Raw genomic sequence first — 22134 nt, forward strand, 5'->3', positions numbered from 1 at the left:
TACTACAGTAAGATAAACACTAATGATAATTTACATGCTTTCATAACATATCCAGCATGTAGTATGTCTTCATGCTTGCAATTAGCTTTATGAGCTCATTACAATATTAGTGTTTTGCTGTACTACAAAATAACCCATCATGAATTTATCTAGAATTTGCACATTAGAAGAGCACCTCTGCTAGTCACCCCTTTAGGAATGCTGCTGCATTCCTGTAAGAAATGCAGTCCAATCCACTGCTTCCCTCCCCCCCAAACCAAAACAAAAAACACCCCATCATCAAGCATATTAACAGTTTTCCTCCTGTGATTAACTAGGCAGGGTGATGCATTTAGCAACCTTCCCAAAGGTGAATCAAAACAGAATAAGCCTGGGGTTTCTGTATTACATTAACACCACCTGAGACTGGTTCAAGTACAGTATTTTAATACAAAAAGTGCTTGTTGCATTAACATGTCATTTCATCGAATACCCTTAATTAGTACTTTAGGATAAGATTTCTTCTTAACATAAATACCACCACCCCACCACCCCCCCCCCCCCCCAAAAAAAAAAAAAAAAAAGTTTAACACTAGGGTTTATGTTTTAATTCCTTTTAAATAACAGTGTGATTTTCTGTCTTCATTTTATCTCATCTTAAGCAGTGGATACACACCCATTCCTGGTGAATAAGTGTCAGTTAAAAAAAAAACTTAGGAATAAACAAACACAGTGTACCTTAAGAGACTTCTTTTAGTAGAAGTGTAAGCACCTGTTCTTGATTCCTGGGGTGTTTTTTTCAGTGTGGTTTTTATTTTTAATAGGAGTACATTCAAGCAATTTTGAGAAACTTCATTTGCTTAAATTACTGAACTGTCTGACCTATAATTGTTTTTGGAGTTACTAGTTTCAAAATCTATTATTTCTACCTGAACAAAATGACAGAACAGTCAGTACAGATTATATTTAACACTTCAGCACTTTGTAGGTCACAAGTTTTCCATGAAGGAACAGCTTAAATTGTGGAGTTAAAACATTGAATGCTACTTAGCTGAAGCAGCAGCAGCAATTTAAGTACTACAGACAGAGGTTTCTATAAAAGTAATATGATTCAATAAAATTGTCTCAAAGCCTATGTCTTAAATTTTACATGCAAACAAAATTAAAATTGGGAGTTCATGGAAAGTGATTAGGCTTGCCATCACTTTAAAAAAAAACAAAAACACATACTTGGCTAACCAGAAAATAAAGATGGCAAGGACTAATGCATTCAGGCCAAGTTTAGACCAACTTCCCCCCCAACAAACAAAGTACATTACATCACTTTTCACCTTGGTAGTTACTAGGAGCTTACTAGTCAAAATAATCTCAACCTGTAAAAACATAAGACAGACCCTTCAAAAAAAATGAGGCTTAAGAGTAAGAATTCCAAAGCCACGTTCAAGACATCTGACAAGACTTCTTTCATGAAGTCATCTACTGAAGATCAAAGGCATAAGTAGCCTCACACAAGTACATTGATCTTTCAGTTTATCTTCAACAGAAATCATTGAATTGAAGGTGATTTTCATTCTTTAGAATTAAGTTTACTTCACAGGTTTTCTCCCCTCCCCCCTGTGCACCTGATCAGTTGCTAGAACAATTCTTCATTTCAAAGCTGCTTTAGTATTCAAGCTGCCTTCTTAGTGCAGGTTCCTTGAAGGTCTTGAAGATTTATTTTTGACCTAAGAAAAATGGTAAGATAACTACATTAGATAGTTAAAATGATACACTGCTATTATGTTACAATTATTCATGTAATTATTATTTAATCTTGTATACTTGGAAGAAAGGCAGAACTGCAGAAAAAGATATGAATTTTTCCATTTCTTACCTGTTATGAATCATGTGGCTTTTGACTAAATGCCCAGCTGCAAGAGCTGCCATTAGTGATAATTCCCCTGCCATCACTGTAGCACATACAATTTTAGCAAGCTGACGGGCATTTTCACCAGGGTTATCTTGGCTTGCACCTTGAACCCCTAACATCTGAAGAGAAAAACATGCAATATCATGCTATGAAATCTAAGTAAATTTATGCTAAATTTTAAAGTAAGTCTTTCCAAGTTATACCAAATCAACTAGCTTTAAGTTTCTTTAATATTAAAGATCTTGAGCTTTAAAAACTAGATATATGAAAACAATTAGATTATTCTAAATTTTTCATGTCAAATCCACGAAGTTACAAGAAGCCCCATTCCCACACTACTTGGACACAACGTACACAACACAGAAGTGAGCTTTGATTAGGAAGCTAAATTGCTTTAAACTTTCTGCTTTATACCTGCAAACAGGCCTGCTGCGGAAGCAAGTTGGTGCCTCCACCAACAGTTCCTATTTCTATAGAAGGCATTGTGCAGCTGATGTACAGGTCTTCATTGGTTAAACCAGTTCGCTCCATTAAAGTGATGCAATTAGAGCTGCCCACGTTCTGTGCAGCATCCTTTAGATCAGGAAGAAACAAAACAAAAAACTCAACTAAGTGTTTGGTTAAGAATTACTGAATTAAAGAAAAGCTGAGTTGGTGTAAAACAATCCTACCTGACCACAAGCAATGAAAATAGCTGTCACAATGTTTGCTGCATGTGCATTGTAGCCACCTATGCTGCCAGCCATCGCAGAACCCACCAAGTTTTTGTTTATGTTGACTTCAACTATATCTTCTGTAGTTGTCTTCAATACCTAGGCAGAGTGATACACTGTTACTACAACATTCCTTAGGCAGGAGTAGAAATACCTCATTTTATGTTTAATAAGCCCCTGCCCCTTGTTTGCTTCCGTATAGAATTTGACCCAATCATTGCCCTAGATACCTACTTTTATTTTTGTTCAAAAGGAGCCCTTTCAAACGCAGACTGCATTGTCCAAGTAACAATGGAAGAGCCAGTGCAAAGGGTTTGGACTTGGCACATGCCTTTAAGAACAATTCATCAGCTACCTTCTCCATTTCAAATTCTCGTTCATCTTCAGTATGAAACAAACAAAACCAACTTGGCAGAAATATCCCATTAATTCACCTTGACATGATAGAGACTTTCCTCCCAAGTTGCTCCAGACAGTAAACCTTCCCCCAATTTTGCTCTGAATAAGAATACGGAGCTAAACTGAAGAGTTTAAACACAACACTCTGCTACACTGCTAAATAAACATTGTGCACAGTAATATCAAATTAAGTGACATATTTATATTGTACTGACTGTATTTTGAAACCTTCAGATAAGAGATTTACACTGAATTAGTATAAAAATGATTAAAGAGAAAAAACAAGATAGTGCTGTGAACAAAATTTAGGATATTCCAGTGTAGTAGGAATAGCGACTGATGACAGGTCTGCGCAAAGTCTTACAAAAATATGAAGTTTGATATGAGTTCAATGTAAGTAAGTTTGATGTATGTAGTTGGGGGATGGGAAAAAAAAATCCCAAATTTACTTGAAAAAACACTATCAATGCCAATTACCAAAGGATGGGCTCCCCATTATTACTCTGGAATGAAATCTTGGTGCTATAATAGATATTACAACTGAATCAGCATTAAAAATGCAAACAATTAGAAAATTAGGAAACTACTAGGAAGCAAAACCAAAACACAATTATGACAATGTATAAATCCAGCCTGCACACATGCTTTGAATACGGTGTCCAACTCTGTACCCAGAATTTGAGAAATTTTAGAATTGAAAAAGATCCAGATATAAGGATGTTCAAAAGACATGCTAGAATAGTCTTTTTACTCATTCCTCAGAGAAACTAGTACTTTTCAGTCTGAAAATTAGAATAGCTGAGAAGGTAGAAGAGCTTTGTTAGAGCTATAAAATCTTGAACAGTAGAAAAAGGATAAAAGTCTTAAGTATTTCTTCCAGTACAAACTGGGGCATCATCAAATGATATCAACAACAAAGAGGAGGTATTTCTTCACACAAGGTGTAGCTGCACTGTGGAATTCTGCTCAGTGTATTGATACTAAAAGTTTACACAGTTTCACAGAAGGGACTGGACAAATTACTGGAGGGGGGGAGGGAATTCCATCAAATACTAAAGCACCAATTCACACAATCTTGAACATGTTAGTGGAAGTCTATTCTCAGTATGGTGTAGTAAACTCCTCCCTAGATATTGTCTGTCATGGCCAGTGCTGGCAACCAGGTAACAGGCAATAGATTTGGTCTGACACACAGCCAATCTTCTGAGTTCAGATGGAAGAGAATTTAAGATAGCTGACAAGTTTGTCAGAGGCTAGGACTGGCACTGGTTATAAAGGTTACCCTTCATCATGTAAGAAGCTAAGGCAGCTCTGGAATTAAGTGAAGCACCTGATTATCTGTTTTCATTGTAGTAGGGAGCACATAAAACTTTGAAGAGAATGCCAGGTTTGTGCAAGAGGCAATAAATGAGTGAAATGATTGAAATGACCAGGTATAATGTCAGGCAAAACTCCATGTGTTAAAAACAACAAAAAACCACACACACACACACACACACCCCCAAAACAAACAAACAAACACAAAAAAACCCACAAACACCAAAAACAACTCTATCAAAGTGTGGCATAATTTTTTCAAACATAAAAAGTGAAAATCCTAATGCCTTCAACTAGATATCCATCATTAAATATATAGCACATTATCTTGGAAGAGGCAGTGAAAGGAAAAAAATATCTACTCTGAAAAAATTACTTATCCCACAGCAGTGGTCTAAAAATACATGCAGGGATTATCCTTACATGGAACACAACTTACAGTTAATATCTGTGATTTAAAATATGTATTAGCTTTGTGAAGTGTATGCATTTTTATTACAAATTCAATAAAATAAAGCACTCACTTCTCTAACAACCTTGGCTGGAACGACTGCTTCGCAGACAACAGACTTCCCTCTTCCTTCTATCCAATTTATAGCAGCAGGTTTTTTGTCTGTACAATAGTTACCACTAATAGCTATAACCTGGAGATCAGGAAACTCTTCATTCAACCTTGCCAGTGCTTTTTCAGTACCCTGTTAGAAGAGAAACAGATATAGGGCTAGTATATCATTATGACTGTAAAACAAGCTACTCAAGGACAGTAGAACAGCAAGATTTGATTAAGTCTAATCAGATCATCAGTTACAGCTGAAGAACATTATTTCAGGAAAGAACCTGAAACAGGAGAAGAAAAAGAAAAATCTATCACTATCCTTTTTCCAACCACTTTGGTAATTATATGGGGAATAATTGGTTCTTCCCAGTACATATGGACTCTCTGGGTAACATTCTAGGTGAACAGGCATATGCTTACCATACTGAAGATACAACATGAACCAAGGCAAACACTACAGGCATGAAATGAATTCACTTTGGACGTAGTGGAAAAAGCTTCTCTACACTAGGAAGTCAGACAAAAGGTCTGCTATATTTAGTACTTGTCTATGGCCAGACTAATTTATGGAACAGTTCTGATAAACTTTAATACTGATTGCCTATTCTACATACAGTTTATCTCAAACAGCACAAGGCACCCCCCCCAGCCTATGGGTCATGTGTCATGTTTGCATAAAACCCAAAAACAAATCAAACAAGCAAAACTAGAGAACACCCACCTGCTGCCACTCACCAGATTTCTAATCCCTTATTTACAAGGGGTGATAAACACAGTAACAGATTACTACTACTGGATAAAAATCTTTGGCCCAAAGCAACAGAGCAAACAGCTTAACCTCCACATTATCAAGAATACTTTGTTTAAAAAATAATAAAAAACCACAAAGTTACTTTAACCTTCTTTCATCATTCTCATCCTATTCTTGTTTACTGCAAACAGTGCTATGTCTTGTCTTTCTGTCTTCACATGCCAGGTAGTCACAAATTAGTAAGATACCTCCAACTCCCAAAGCTGGCATTCTATATTAAACTATTCTCTGACCCCTCCCCCCTAAACCGCTCGAATCACCCCCCACGATAGTCCCCGCACAAGCTCCAACACAACAAACAAAGTAAGCAGCAAACCTCACCCAGCCACCACAAACATTCCCACCCCATAAGAATAGCATATCACCACCCCACCAAAGTCTAACTGAACTAAAAACATCCCCCCACTATCAACAGTGGCCACCCCCAACTTCCAGCCCTCAACAAAACCACCACCAACCACAACATTTTTAAAAGAAATACACATTTATTAGAGACTTAAGGAGACTGGATCTTACTTTTGAAATCATATTCATTCCCATTGCATCACCTGTTCCAGACTGAAAACGGATATAAAGGTTACGAGCAGCCAAACTGATGATGAGTTTTTGTAGGCGGGCAAACCTGCAAGAAGATTTAATTACTTACAATCCTCAAGGAAAAAGATTAAATTTGTTTTAAGTGACAAAATGATAGTAAATCATTGCAGATAGCACTGTTGACTACACTGTGCTACACTCCTCCCTCAGCACAGGAAAAAAGGTCACAGCTACCATGCACATAGTAAATACTTTAAAATGTTCACTTTAAAAGCGTTCACTGCCTTTTTATGTTTTCTATCCCTGGACTTCATGAAATAAAATATCCCTAAGCACTAACATAAATTCCTTTTTATTCCCTAAAACATCTGACTACCAGGTATAAACTGAAAATGAGGCCTTCGGAAATTTTTATGTCAATTTTACAGCAAGGCAAAACCCATGCTGTCTTCAACAACAGTGCATGCTTCACAAGTCAAATCTTTATTCATACAGAATAAGAGTAAAACAAAAACCAGGAAACACTGCATTTAAGCAGCAGCAGCATGAGTTGATTCTCACTAAAATATACATATGTCCTTGGGTGACACTTTTAAGATTGGTAAGAAACATAACTGATAAGGAAATCTCTTTCCAAATCTTCCTACTAAAGAGAGCAGGTAATCATAAGTCTTAGAAGAAACTCTAGGGCTTGAAATAAACTTATTCTTAACACTGTTTTACTTTTTTTAAGCATTTCAGTTCTAGTATTAGTTTATCCTGTATTCTCTGGAACCTCACTAATTAATTCAAAGTTTGGAATCTAGCCTTCCAGATTATATTACTGATGTTAATTACTTTTTACATAATAACTACTAAAAATCCAAACAAGCGTTTATGCTTATTTTTAAATGCTTAGACAAAATTATGTATTAAGTATTACACAATGTAAACATATTTGTTGCTATGATCTAGTTGTTTACCACTTATCATCAGAAAAATGTTTATTACTAGCCTTGGTATATAGCCAGAGCAACTTTTGTTTTCTTAGATTCATATTACATACTCATTTGAGCTATCCCATGTAGTTTCCTGTACTGCAGTACACAGAAATACAATTAAGAGCTTTCTACCATCCACAGAAGTCTGATATCAGGAAATAAGGCTAGAATAGCCATTGTACTAACCTACTTGTGCTGTCAAACACTTCCTTCATTATTTTAAAGCCTTCAGGGCTTTCAAGCCAAACTTTCACTTCTGCAGCCTGGCAAGCAGTAGGCAGCCTTACAACAGGTCCTCGAGTCATCCCATCTGCCAGAATGCAGCTACTTGCTCCTCCACCAAGCTAAACATCAAAGCAGAAGGGAAACAAAGTAAGATTACTGAAAGTAAATTTTAATTTTAGGGAGTCAAAAAAACGCACCTTGTATCACCCCCAAATATGTTTTATAATATAGAATTTTTTTCAGGCCAGTCAAACAATACTTACACATATTGCTCTACATCCTCTGTTTGTGCTTGCTACAAGACATCCTTCTGTTGTTGCCATTGGAACGTGAAACTCTCTGTTATCTAAAAATAGTGGTCCTGCTACACCTACAGGAATAGGCATATATCCAATCACGTTTTCACAGCAAGCTCCCATAACCTTACAAAAATAATAGAAAAGGTATTATTTAAGCTACATGTACAGTGATACAGTACAACATACTACATACTATGCATGTGACTACAACAAGGTATCTTAGCAAAAAACCCCACAACCCTACCCATAAAGCAACCAATTGCTACCTCAAAAAGTTACAGCTACAGCCATCAACAGCTAATACTGCTGAAGTCTAGTATTTGGCAGACCTATTGAACCTTAATAGGTTTTAAACACTATTAAATAAAATTAATTTAATACTGTTAAATTAATTTTAACTAAACTTCCATTTTAACTTGAGCTCAAGGTAATATTTTTATTCAGCTGAACTCAGGCTCAGTATGAGTAGAATTCTGCATTTAGGAGATAAGGCAATTGCATACCCAAAAAGTATTTCCTACCAAGGTAAACTACAAAACTTACCTACCTCTCTAGGTTTAAAAACATCAAAAACAATAAAAGGTAGTGCCTTATGCTTGCCTTCCCCCCCCTTCTACATCAGTTTTGACCAAGCTCATTGTTAATTCACATACATCACTTCAAGCGCACATTTCATAGATTTGGAAAATGGTTTTACAGTGAGTTTTGCTTGTATGCCTTTTACTTACCAAAGAATAATTGTAATTCCTATAAGGAAGATATTGCAAAGATGAAGGATCAGGGAGTTTCTTAGATAACATCTGTCTGCGAATGGACACACCTCGCTCCTGAGTTTCCATCACAGTTTCCAGTTTGTATGCAGGAATATGCTTAGCATTAACTAATCTAATGACCTCAGCATCAGTAAGGAATTTTGCTCCCTTCTGCAAATGTAAAGGGTGGAGAGAGAAAGTATAGGTTCTCTTGGTGAAAAATCCTTTTAAATGTTTCCAAATGAAAAAAGGTAACAATTTTACTTTGACAATATCAGAGAACATCTAAAGGAACCAACTGCCAATGTGAAGTTTTATAGTAGGACAGGATATGATAAAACATTTTTTTACTCAAACACCAACTTATATGTGTACATGATAGAAGCTTCAGTTACTTGGTATGCCATGAATTATGAAGCTGCTCCCCCCCCCAATCTTGGGGATAGAGGGAGATTCATAATAAAAGATTATTTCTTTACAACTTCAAAAATATACACCTATCTGTTTTTCTCATCTGTATTGAAGAAAAAAAATGCAACAGAAACTGTCTTGAGCAGAAGTAACTTATGAAAGGGTGTTGTTTTGTTCCGTTCCCCCCCCCAGTAATTAAAGCCATATAATTCTCTTAATAATGACATTACGGTCAATAGGATCATTTAGAAGCTGGAAAATATTAACTGTAAGATGTTGCAGTAGAGGTTAAAAAATAAAAAGTTATTTTTCCATACCTCTGCATTTCCAAGTATGCAAACACATTCTGCAATAGAACGTGGTTCTTTAGGTAACTCAACTTCTTCCTCTTTTCTAGTAAGAAATGAAGAAGTTTCCACAGTTGGCAGTTGCAACCCTACAAATGTAGCCTTGGTTGATGACTCTGCTAATACAGGTTTTATGACTTCAGCTGTGTAAAGACAATTAATGAACTCTGGTTTACAAAAATCTTAAATTTTGATTCTAAATACAACATGCTAACACAGATTTCACTATTTGTTCCAAATATTCAGGAATAGGTTCAGACTTCAAAATGCCAAAAATTACCATTTCCATCTTTGGGAACTAAAGCTTCTTCTACTGTGTTAGATATCTGATCATTTTTCAGAAGTCCAGATTGCTTCCTGCAACAGTTCGCAGGTACCTTGTTCTGGACCATCGCTGGAGATGTTATGGGATTCTTCAGTGAGAGCGTGGATTCAGTCTCTGCTTGCTCAAAGAAAATATATTTCACAGCAAGGAGAAGGGCTAATCCAAGAGTAATTACTTGTTCAATATCTATACTGGCCATTCTAAAAAAGACAAATTAAGAAGTAAATACATGGTATATACAATTTGTTTATAACAACATTCTGACATCCCTTTGCTTTAGAAAGGGTAATAGTTTGATCATAATTTATACAGTTACTGAAATTCCTGTCAAAAGACATTTCTAGCAGGACATTCAAGTATGTTAGGGTAGGGTAGGGTAGAGAAATAATTCTTTGTATTAAGAATTTTCATGTGTCATTAACTATTTTCTAAATCTTAGTTAAAAAAATAAACCCAAAACAATTGTAAGAGAAATGACTGGAAAATATTCACTATTTAACAGCTACATCAAATTGATTTAACACCTATCTCCCAACAATAAAGTAGAAAGTTTCAATTATCACCTTCTACCAATAATGACTATTTTGATGGAAGCTGAACTGCTGGGGGGTGGGGGTGTGTGTGTGGAACCTAATAGATAGTTCTGAGTTTTCAGAAGTATCATTGAACCACAGCTGCTGCTAACTGCAGTTGAGCTGAAGGAAAAGCAATAATGACATGGCTTTTGCACTTGTATGTGAATGGTCAGAGGCTCTGCATAATTCTAGTGCAGTCAGAAAATTTGTTTTCCAGTGTGCTCTGAAAGGTCTCAGTGCTAGTGCAAAAAGATAGCATTATGATGCATACAGGACAGCTGGCTCCTGATGATGTTCTTATTACTTCAAGGAGATTGAACAAATGGCATAATATTGAAATATTTCTTATGAAATGTCATCTCTGGTTCCAAGAAATCCAACAGGGGTCAGATCTGCAAGTTTACAAGTGTTGTACCCCTAGGACCATAGCTTAGCAACACTGGAGAATAGACCCTAATTGAGGAAATGCACTTCTCTTCTGTGAAGTTGCCTACCGAGAAAGGTAGAACTGCCATAAGGAAACATTAGGTTCAATTCTCTTTGGTGCATTCTCATCCAATCCCGCTGCATTTTCTACAGTACTGTTTTGAGCAGCTGGTTCTGCTATCCAGCGACTGTGGGCATGAACAAGAATCAAACCCAGCGACTGTATTGAAAAAACACAAAATAAATATTAATTTTTCAACTGTATCTAGTTATCTAACCTACCAAGATTAAACTTCTTGGGTTTTTGTTTGTTTGTTTCCCATGCCTCAAAAGTCTAAAGCTAAAGGCTGATTTTCCACACCTCTCATCAACACCATTTTTGGCCTATCATAACACTCAACTTTGAGACTGTCCACCACATCCTTCCTCTTGGCTCAAGCAATAAGCAGAGGAAGCTGAGGGCACTGTAGGGGTAAGAGGGAAAGAATGAGTACACATGAAAAAGCCATGAGTGTTTTGCACAGAAATGGCATATGCAGGAAGACTTTAGGTATAGATACAGGGGGTGTTATTAAAAATTACCACAGTAAACTAGACTAATGGGATGCAGAACACAAGTCTATAGAAAACAAAAGCTTTATTCATTTCACCAGGACATCTTACCGATTGCATAACTACAGGTCAAAAAAAAGCCACAAACCATAATCATTTTGACCCTCTGTGTTACAGGATTTGGTTTATTTTCTTCTTCTTCCAGAACACGAGCAAAATGGCTAAGCTGCCATATAGGATGTCCTTCACGACTCTCTCTCGAAAGCTGAAAAAATAACAAAATTAAAAATTAGGTCTTATTTAATATGTATTAGAAGAACCAACAAGTGAGCTTCAGCACTGTATTTTTATTTGATCATTAAACCTAGTGTCTCCTGTTTAGCCTATGTTAGACTGTAAATAATGAAAAACCCTGGACAGCCATTAATTTAAAATAGAACTTGTTTATTCTGCTTTAGATCAAAATTCATACTATTGAGTGTGACTCATTTACAGTGGCATTAACAAGTTACTGTCCATCAGCTGAGCCACCATAACTCTTTCTGTGCATTCCCTCTGTTCACCTCATAAGGAAGACAAACATGCTGGTGTATACCTCAGTGAAGAAATGCATACCCTACAAGAAGCACAGGGTCTGGATACTAAGCTTGATGTTGTCTTGAAGTTGGTCTTACCTCTAATACCAAGGACACACAAGCTGGAAAGAAGGTCATAAAGACAAAGTAGTTGGCAAGAACAGACATACAGCCAAAGCAGCACATAATTTCAAGTTGTCGTACACCTATGTTAAAAAAAAGAAAAGAGAGGAAAAAAGTTTTTAACGTTTGAATATGCATCGGGCTTTCTACATACTTGAAGTGTTGCAGAAGCAAGAAAGAAACCGTTAAACTGACACTGCAGATTATAGAGGGAACTGTCTAGATTAAAGAAAAACAAGCATGTTAAGTCCTAGTCATTTTGTATTAGCTTATTCCAAGCACAATATGTATGTAAGGTATTTACAGAAAAATTTTAAATTGTAAATCTAAATAAATATAAAAATAATTGCAGTTTACTAAGATTTTAAAGCTTCACAATCAAAGCTTGAAACTCCTCCCTTACCTAAGCAAAGAACAATTAGCCAACATTATGTATTGAAATCCCTTGTGTAAGATGGCCAATTAAGTGTTCAGGAAATAAAACAGTATATACTCCACCTACTCTTTCACAAGTCTGGTATCCAGAAAGGGGCAATATGCCATGTTGCACATGCATTACAGAACCCCCTTAATAAAGATGAAAGGGCTAACAATATAAATACATGCTACACCAAAATGAGTTTTTTTCCCCTAGATGTAAACAGAAAAACAGCTTATTAACACATGTTTTCCCCCCAAAGGTCCAAAAGAATTTAAAAAGCAAATGCTTTGAAGCATACCTTAAAGGCATCTAAGGTAGTTTAAAAAAAAAAACCAAACAAAAAACCAAAACACACACAAAAACCAAATAGACAAACAAACAAAACCCTCAGTACTTACTATGGAACTGCAATTTATTTTAAGAAAGAAATTAGTTATTTGTACATGAAAAACCTTTGCTTATTACATTTAGCTGTTCTCTTTTTAAGGAAAGATAACTGCTACTGTGCACTGAACTGATGAAAATCAAAAGATGGGTACACACACACAGAGTAAGATTGGTTATTTTTAATTGAACTAGAATAACTTTCCTTCACCTGGAGTCATTTTTAGAAACGCTAGTTTTTGCAAGAATACAAAATAGGTGTGCATGTATTGAAAGGGTCATTCATTTTTAAGAATGCCCAAGAGAAAATTTTAGCAGCTGCTTTAAGATGTTAACAGGAACGATGGGAATGATACAAGATCTCACCTGACATAGTACCAACACCAATCACAAGACACTCCACAAGTGCATCCAGTGTAAACGTAGGGCCTAAAATTGCCATTCCACGTGAAATATTTTCTCTTACTTCATCCTAAAAATAAAAATTTCTGTACATTAGCATAAAGACAAAAATCAAAGTAGGGGAGTGCACATAACGTGATTAGTAAATTGAGTAGTATTATGGTGATAAGGCCTTATAAAACAGATGTTGAAAATGAACTATTATGGAGAGAATACATTCTTTAATTGCTTCATTTCCCATAAGTTATTATACTTTGACAGTCTTAATTTACACAAGATTATTTACTTTTGAAAGTCTCCACCTTTGGCTCATCAGTATTCTAAGCTCCTACAACACTGATGGGCACAGACTTTTAATTAAAGTACATTCAGAAGAACAGGACTTCTACACTTTAAGACATAAAATAGAAGCCACTTATGTCATGGCATCTCAAAAGTTCTTGCAACCACATATCTGTACCCTAACTTTAAAAAAAATTATTTTACTCTCTAAACTCAGCTGTCAGAAGAGAGGACATAAAAGACACTAAAACTTTCCCCTGGGGAAAAAAGGATTTCCCCCAGAAGCCAGGCATGGAAAACTCCAGAAGTCTGCTACTGTTTTAGTGGTGGTGGTTTTTCAGGGGGTGGGTGGTGGGTGTGGGTGAATGGGAATGGGAGAGAAGGGGAGAGAAGCTGTGGTGAAAACTTATTTGTGAAATACTTTCTTGAAAATTAATAAAAAATTCTGTACTTGTAATTGTTATATAATAATATACAACACTATATAACATATATAGAGTGTACGATATACTCATATATACAATGTTATAATGTATTGCTATATGTTATATTGTATTTGTCACAATTATGCTCAATTACCATGTACAGTATTTTGTAGATATAAATTAATTTCACTAAAAACACTTTTATTTCAGAACGTAAAATATTAAGAAGTGACTATTCCAATGTATGATGGGCAAGATATACTGTTGATCCTTCATGTTGTGCTGTTAATTGCATTAGAGCATGAATATGTATCTATCTACACATATGCCATGTTTGTTCTGCTAAGATTTTTGTCTAAAAAATATGCTTTTTTTCTGTGTTGGCATAACATTAAATGTCTATTTATATACTGCTCCTGAGTCCTACAAATTAACTTTTTTCTATCAATAAATGCAAGACTTGGGTCTAAGAACTCTAGTCTCCTTAACAGAGCTATAAGCATTGCTGTTTAAAGTTCTGAACCTATAAAGTACTCATACATATAATTAACTTGGCTCACATGATTATGCACACCAATTTTACAGTGGTGTTATTCACTTGAACACTGATCTGAATAAAAGACAATACAGAATATGGTTTAAATCTGATCCTTTTTATATATCACCAATACAGTATTCACCTGTATGTCTCTCCACCTGGATTATTCACCTTTGAATATTAAATTCAAAGGCTCCATTGAAAAAACCAACCAAACAAAAAACCCAAACAAAAAACAAAAAAGAAAACCCGGACCTGTGAGTTGGAACTGAGTGCAAATTTGGCTAATGCACTTGCTCTTGAAAGATCAATCAGAAGCAGGAAGAACGGTAAAGCTTCACTGAAAGACAGAGGCATATGTTAAGAGTAAAAATCAAGGTTTATTGTACGGGGGGGGGGGGGGGTCAAGCAAGAAATCCAGAATAACAATTCATTACTTACTTTAAACCTGTCAGTTCTTTATCCAAGAAGTGAATTACCACTGTACTAAAAACAAAACTTGAGAAGATTGTGAAGAGGCCAGCAATACCTTCCAAAAAATTGGAAAATTCTTTTTTATATATGTTTAGAGAGAAAGGGGAAAAAAAAAAAAGGAAAACACACTATGCCTTTAAATCAATTCTGAAGCAAACAAATTACAATTCTCATCTCTCAGAGTGCACAAACAGCAGTTGAGATAAACTGATGAGGATGCTATTTTTTTAATGGCTATTTAAATCTAAAATTTGTACTGCATTCAAAGTAAGACTGTGAGAAATAAAAGCCAAAAATCTTCTCACTTATCAGCAAAAATGAAAACTGTCTTAAAGAGCTATATATTTTTAGTGTTTCACACAATAAACAATTTATTCAATAATTCCATTTCCAATGTTTATATAAACCTACACAATCTCTCTTAAAGAATTGCACTTTGATCTATGCAGAACATTTGTTCTGCTATCTAGCAAAGAATTAAAATAACCCTGCTCTGTACGTAAGTATTAAAACCTGTATATTTATTACCAATTTATATTAAAAAAAATAAAATGCATACAGCAAAAAAAAAATTCATATACAGTACCTAAAATGTATTTTGATCCAAGCTGCCTTAGGTTCTGAAACTGGAAATATATATAAGTGATTGCTATACAGCGTGTGATTGTCAGGATGATGATGTCACTGCTCAGAACATCCTGTTTGAAATAAAAAGTGATTTTGTTAGCTTTTACATTAAGCAGTAACTTAATTTTCAGTAACAAAAAGAATCCCATCGTGAAGCTGCACCAAAAACAAAGATTTGGAATAAAATAAGTATCACTGCTAGTCTGTCTAAAAAAAGACTAAAGTAATGCAAACAATATGAATAGCAAATACTTGCTCACCAGTTATCATGCCACTGAAAGTTAGGCTTAATGAAAACCTCCTGTAGGCGCATCACTGCTTGTGTACAGCTTTAATATCCAGCATGGGAAAAGAAGGTAATAAAGAAGTTTCTGTATAGCTACTTTCCTCCTAATACATCACAACCTGATCTTATTCTACAGAAAACCCTGCATCTACAGATTAACAATAAGTACTATAACATGAATTTAAATCCTTACTTCTTCAAGTTTGGGGCACTCATAATTCCAGCCACATATCTTATCATTCCCAGTGAACATCTTCATGGACATCATACAGATGGTGAGAGTCACTGTTCCCACAATGACTTCCCATGGGTGAGAGGCTACAAAAAGGCCATGCATTCGAAAGAGTCTGGACAACATTTTCAATACTGTTTTTCTATACTTTGCAAACCTGCAACAAAAGAATATTTCATATAAGCAACTATGAAATTCAGGGGAAAAAGGAGAGCGCTATGTACAGTTCTGCAAGTCACCTCAGAAAAAAAAAGCCAAACCAAAAACGAAACACCAAACCAAGAAAAAAAAACTAACCCCAAAACCATTAAGTAACAGATGAGTAAGGAAACTCATCTTCACCTTTCAACTTTCCATGTAAAACACATTTGTTTCTAATCTTCTGAAATACAATATGATCTGTTCCTGCCTTCTCAATCCTTTTTTTCATACACATCTCCCTTGTTTCTTAAAAAAGTCTTAAAGAACTACACCACTTCCATGACATCTCTTAGTATCTTCCTGTCACACAATTTTGATAATACCACTTTGACTCCAACTTCTTGTTTTTACCACCTCTCTGTGTAAGCACTCACTAAATTCTATTACTTCTTTCTACTCACTCTTCCTATCAAAAAAATTGATTAACTTCATTTTTACTATAGAAATTGCCAACAAACCACTCTTGGCAATGCTCAACTTCAACAGCAGGAAGTGCAACGTTATCTTCCTCTGACTGTGTCTTTACTTTCTGCTCAATATTCGTCAGTGATTCAAGTTAATCACATTTAAAAGGGAAGTAAGCGGAGCAAGAGGCCGCCATGGCTCAACCACGACCTCCTGGGTCTACTCAAATCCAAAAGGGAAGCATAGCAGAGATGGAGAAGTGGAGGATTATCCATCGAGAGCTACAAGGGCATTGCCAGAACATGCAGAGATACAGTCAGAAAAGCAAAAGCCCAACTCGAATTGAAACTGGCTGTAGATGTAAAAAATAACAAGAAAGGTTTCTTCAGACATGTCAACCACAAGCAGAAAAAGAAGGAAAACATAGGCCCACTGTTAAACAGAAAAGGAGAGTCAGTCATCAACGATGCTGAAAAGGCAGAGGTCTTCAACACCTTCTTCACCTCGGTCTTTACCAGCACAGTAGGGTCCCAGGCTTTGGGAATGAAATTGCCGGTTGATCCAAACACCGACCCACCATCGGTGAAGGAAGAGTTAGTACATGAATTATTACAGGAGCTTGACCCCTACAAATCAATGGGCCCTGACACCATCCAGCTGAGGGTGTTGAGAGAGCTGGCTGACATCATTGCAAGGCCACTCTCCATAATCTTTGAGAAGTCATGGAGAACGGGGGATGTCCCAGAGGACTGGAGGAAGGCAAATGTTACCCCTATCTACAAGAAGGGCTCGAGGGAGGATCCGGGTAACTATAGGCCCATCAGCCTTACTTCAATCCCTGGGAAAGTTATGGAACGAATCCTCCTGGGGGTCATCACAAGTCAAATGAAGCACGTCACTGGGAAAAGCCAACACGGCTTCACTAAGGGCAGGTTTGACAAACCTGGTGGCCTTCTATGACAAAGTGACTTGCCTGGTTGACATGGGGCGGGCGGTGGATATTGTCTACCTGGACTTCTCCAAGGCCTTTGATACGGTCCCCCACAGCCTCCTCCTGGAGAAATTAATGCGTTATGGCCTAGAGAAGTGGTCTGTGCAGTGGGTGGGGAACTGGCTGACAGGCCGCACCCAAAGGGTGGTGGTAAATAGCTCTTTTTCAAAGTGGCAACCTGACACAAGTTGATTCCCCCAGGGATCAAAATTGGGCCCAATGTTTTTCAGCATCTTCATCAGTGTAGCCTGATGAAGTTTGTGGATGACACCAAGTCGAGTGTGGAAGTAGACACTCCAGAAGGGACAGCTGCTCTTCAGGGAGACCTGGATAGGCTGGAAGAGTGGGACAACAATATCTTATGACGTTCAACAAGGACAAGAGTAAGGTTTTGCACCTCGGAAAACATAATCTGGGAGTGCAGCACAGACTGGGATCCACCTGGCTGGAGAGCAGCTCTGTGGAATGGGACCTGGGGGTCCCAGTGGACAGGAAGCTCAACATGAGCGGACAGCATGCTGCTGCAGCCAAGAAGGCCAACAGGATGCTGGGTTGCATCAAAAAGGGCATCACCAGCAGAGATAAAGAAGTCATTATCCCACTCTACTCAGCACTTGTCAGGCCACACCTGGAGTACTGTGTACAGTTCTGGTCCCTGCTATACAAAGAGGATGTGGACAGGCTGGAAGGGGTCCAGAGAAGGACCACCAAGATGATCAAAGGACTGGGAAGCCTGCCATATGAGGCTAGGCTGGGAGAACTGGGTTTGTTCAGCCTTGAGAAAAGGAGGCTCAGAGGGGATCTCATCACCGTGTACCAGTACTTAAGGGGTAGTTACAAAGAAGATGGAGAGTCCCTTTTTACAAGGAGTCACATGGAGAGGACAAGGGGGAATGGATATAAGTTGCTCTTGAGGAAACTGCAATTGGACACGAGAGGAAAATTTTTCACAGTGAGGACAGTCAACCATTGGAATAATCTCCCCAGGGAAGTGGTTGACTCAGCCATGCTGGACACCTTCAAGAGTTGCCTGGACAGGGTGCTAGGTCATCTTGTCTAGACTGTGCTCTTCCTAGAAAGGTTGGACTAGATGATCCCTGAGGTCCCTTCCAACCTGGGATTCTGGGATTCTGTGTGAAAACAGTTCTTTCATCTGAAACACATGAATCCTTCTCACATACAGTGTTCTGCGACAGTTCTCTTGTACCCATAACTAATTCCCAGGTTACTGATGCATTTTATCACCCCCTTATTTAAATAAATAACATTCAATGAACTCCCACGCCTCTCACATAACTGAGAACATGGATATTTTGTACAAAACCTGCATCCTGAGAACATGGATATTCTGTACAAAAACGGCATCCTAGTCTATTTTCTGTGTTGTATCTTTAGATGAATTCATCGAGGATGTTTACTCATGAAACACAGAAACAAAATGTCATAAAACACTCTCTTAAATACATTAATACTGGGACTTTGCTTATTACAACTTATAAGACTCTGTGATGAATGTTAACTATATAACTATATCCTAGAGTTCAAAAGATGCTTAAATAGTCTAACTTATAGAGGCATTCTCTAGTTCAGTACTTACATGTACAAACCTAGTACTGTGGAGATTCCCATAGAGGACTGAGGGCTCTACACACTGTCACTGCAAAGTACCTTAAAAGTAACAATCAGGCTTCTGGGAAGACAGTCTTTCTAGTATTACTTCTTTTGCTTGGACATCATAAATGAAGCTGTCGTTCAATGGAGAAAATAATATACAGGACAAGTCTATCTGCTTAGTGTTACTGAAGATACCAGAAACATCTTGGTTTCCTACCAATGCCAATCTTGATCATATGAGCATCAGTAGCACCAATATATTTTTTCTTTACCCTTCCACAGTGAAGGTGTGGCAGGATTTTTATGGCTGATGGAACCAACTGAGGAAAATCATTGAGAGGACTGCCTTCCTTATGAACAAATTCTTTCGTTTCCTGACAGAAGGCTTTTTTAAAAACAAACCAATAAACACAACAAAACAACAAAAAAATCTCCTTTTAAAGTCAACATTATCCTTAGCTTTTCCCTGTGCGATATAATTTACATACTGTTTTGTAAATTTATGTTCTCACAAAACTGTTCCAAAATGGTATTACGGTTAATCCTCAGCAGTATGGAAGGTATATTTTAATTAGGAAAACTAAAATAAGACATAGCCAAGGAATATCTTAGTGCCAAAGATTTTGAAACAAAGCAAAAAATAGGAAAGGCATAGCAATATCCTATTAAAATACTAATACATTTGAATACCACAGTTTCAGGAAAAATCAGAATTAGTACTTACTTCATTACTATATACGGTCCTACCAGTCCTAAAATTAGTAATACAGCTCCTAAATTCTGAAAGTTGGAATTATTATCTAGGCAATTAACAAAATTGTTATTGGATCTAGAAAGATTCCAAAATCTTTCTTCAGATATTACTTCTCACATTTCTAGTAAGTGTGAAATGGCTTCACAAAAATCAGTTAGGGAAAAATGCATTCGATTATGAAAAAATAACTCTCCATAATATCTATTATTAGCCAATGTTTTATAAATAAATGCTGCTATGTAATACAGGATGACTCACTGCTGATCTTGGGGTTAACTGAGTAGCAGTAACTCTTAATCTAAAAGGGTTCTTTAAAGCCTTCATGCTTATTTAACCTGCCTGAAGTGCATCTTTTATTTTTTTTACCATGCAATTGGCATTTCTAGAAAATATTGATGAAGATTTCATGCACAAATTCTGCACTACAGACTGCTGTAAAAAAAAAAAATCTATGCATATTATCAGCTCATATTCCTAATTCTCTTAAAAATATTTATAGCTACACTGACATAGCTTGAAATTAGCAAGACATAACTTTATATTTAAAGCTGTAGTTTATCATTAATATCATTTTGTTACATTTCAAAATGGTGACTCAAAAGGTATGCTTTATAAGTTCTATCCATTTCCTGCTTGTCTTTGTTTTCAATCAAAAATTTCCAGGAGACTATTACATACAGCAATCCATTCTGGGAATCAAAACAAAATGCAAACAAAAAACTCTAACTGCAACCCCTTCAAAAACTTAACCAGAGTGTAAAAAGCAAAATAGATCGGTTTATGTAATGCTTTAGAGCATTAATCTGTCACGTAACTGTATGACTATTCAGTTTAAATACCTAAAACTTGCCACACAGCTCTCATTAACGTCAAAGCAATCCTCTGCAACACCATCTATTAGATCAGCACAAATTTCCCATCTCTTGTTGGCTGACTCAGCAATATCTACAGTATTATAAAGGAATCGAGTAGCAAAAATAGCTGAGCTAAACCTTGTGCAGAGCTCACCTGAAAAGCATATGACACCACACAGACCGTGTCAAGCTGTCAGGTAGCATTTTTTGGTTTTAAAAATGGAAACCACACTCACGCAGGCCCATCACTGTAGCCCCTCAAACCCCTTGCGAAAGGCTGAGGGCACAGCCCACCAGTGTGACCTAGGCTGGGCCGCCCGCAGAGCAGGGTGCAGACCGCTGGAAGCCAGCACAGGGTCCGGAGGAGGAGGGCACGGGGAAGGCTGAGTTTCTCCCTACAGCCGCAGAGTCCCCACGCATTTCCGGGCGGAGAACTAGCGAGGCCCGCGCAACTCAAGCCCGCCCAGGACGCTACCGGTGACAGATGCCTCGGACAGCCTTCCTCGGCCCCGCAGCCCACTCCGCGGGGCCGCGCCCTCCGACGTCAAGGAGAAGGCACCGGGACAGCGGCTCTGACCTTCCCCACCCGCCACTCAGGGCGGCAGGTAAGGCGGGCCAGTCCGCCACCGTTATCCGGCTGATCTCCGAGGAGCTGCTCGGAGCCCAGAGCCGCAGCCCGTCCCCCAGCCACGGAGGACCCGTATCGAAACGGCGGGCTGTCCGCACAGCGCCTGACCCAAACGCGGCCCTCATGCCCTTCCCTGCCCCGCCAGTCCCCGCTCACCACCCTGGCGCTGCACCGCCGCACAAATGCTACACGTTCCTCCTCGCCGTGCTGCAAACTGAAGCTACCACTTCTCTCTGAGCAAGGTTACCCGAGGCACGACACGCCAGCAGCCGCCATCGCCTGATCGCGCAGCCAATGGCGAGAGCCCGGCGCGCCCAGCCCACGCCGCGTCACTCGCTGCATCGCTGAGGCAACCATCCGGCGAACGCCGTACAGCTTGAGACTGGATCAGGAGCAAAGAACACGCCATCTCGCCATGAACTGCCCACCAATGGACCCTCGCGCTCCCCTCTTCTTATTTCCTGATTGGGCGGCAGGATGTGGCTTATTTATATATGCTGATCTACAGACAGATCCGCCACGTACCCGGCGCTCAGACTCCCTTTTGCTGCCCACGGGAGCCCCGTTCTACCTCATCTCCTATTGGCCAGTTGGTGCCCGTGTCCTTCCGGGAAAAGCAAGCGGGCGGGGTGCCGTTTGTAAGTTCTTACTATCGTGGTGTATCTGTTTCTTACACTGATGCTAACCTACGCTGTGTGCCTGTGGTACCGCCTGGATGCACTTTACCAAGGCATTAAGAAATACCATAATAATTTACAGCTCTCTTGTGGAAAGCAGTGGTGCCCCCTGACATTCAGAAAGAATG

At 38.0% G+C, this 22134-nt stretch overlaps 1 protein-coding gene across 6 annotated transcripts; it reads right to left on the reverse strand.

Moving 5' to 3' along the window:
- Window positions 1–542: 542 nt before the first annotated feature.
- Window positions 543–21888, reverse strand: LOC104046161 (3-hydroxy-3-methylglutaryl-coenzyme A reductase). 6 transcript variants are annotated; one of them, XM_064439990.1, is made up of 20 exons: window positions 21855–21888; window positions 15844–16039; window positions 15324–15435; window positions 14705–14792; window positions 14519–14603; window positions 12983–13088; window positions 11788–11894; window positions 11262–11378; window positions 10630–10781; window positions 9516–9760; window positions 9206–9378; window positions 8454–8648; window positions 7690–7848; window positions 7388–7545; window positions 6201–6306; window positions 4842–5012; window positions 2560–2700; window positions 2303–2461; window positions 1853–2007; window positions 543–1703 (listed from the first exon to the last, which is right to left on the reverse strand). In XM_064439990.1, exons 2-20 carry the CDS (start codon window positions 16006–16008, stop codon window positions 1649–1651), a joined length of 2649 nt encoding a protein of 882 aa, XP_064296060.1. In that variant the 5' UTR covers window positions 16009–16039; window positions 21855–21888; the 3' UTR covers window positions 543–1648. The 6 variants fall into 6 exon arrangements, with proteins under 6 accessions (XP_064296060.1, XP_064296058.1, XP_064296059.1 ...); XM_064439988.1 differs by lacking the exon at window positions 21855–21888 and adding an exon at window positions 21486–21806; XM_064439989.1 differs by lacking the exon at window positions 21855–21888 and adding an exon at window positions 21177–21257.
- Between the last annotated feature and the right edge of the window lie 246 nt (window positions 21889–22134).

The sequence above is a fragment of the Phalacrocorax carbo genome, assembly GCF_963921805.1.
Source record: "Phalacrocorax carbo chromosome W unlocalized genomic scaffold, bPhaCar2.1 SUPER_W_unloc_5, whole genome shotgun sequence".
NCBI lineage: Eukaryota > Metazoa > Chordata > Aves > Suliformes > Phalacrocoracidae > Phalacrocorax > Phalacrocorax carbo.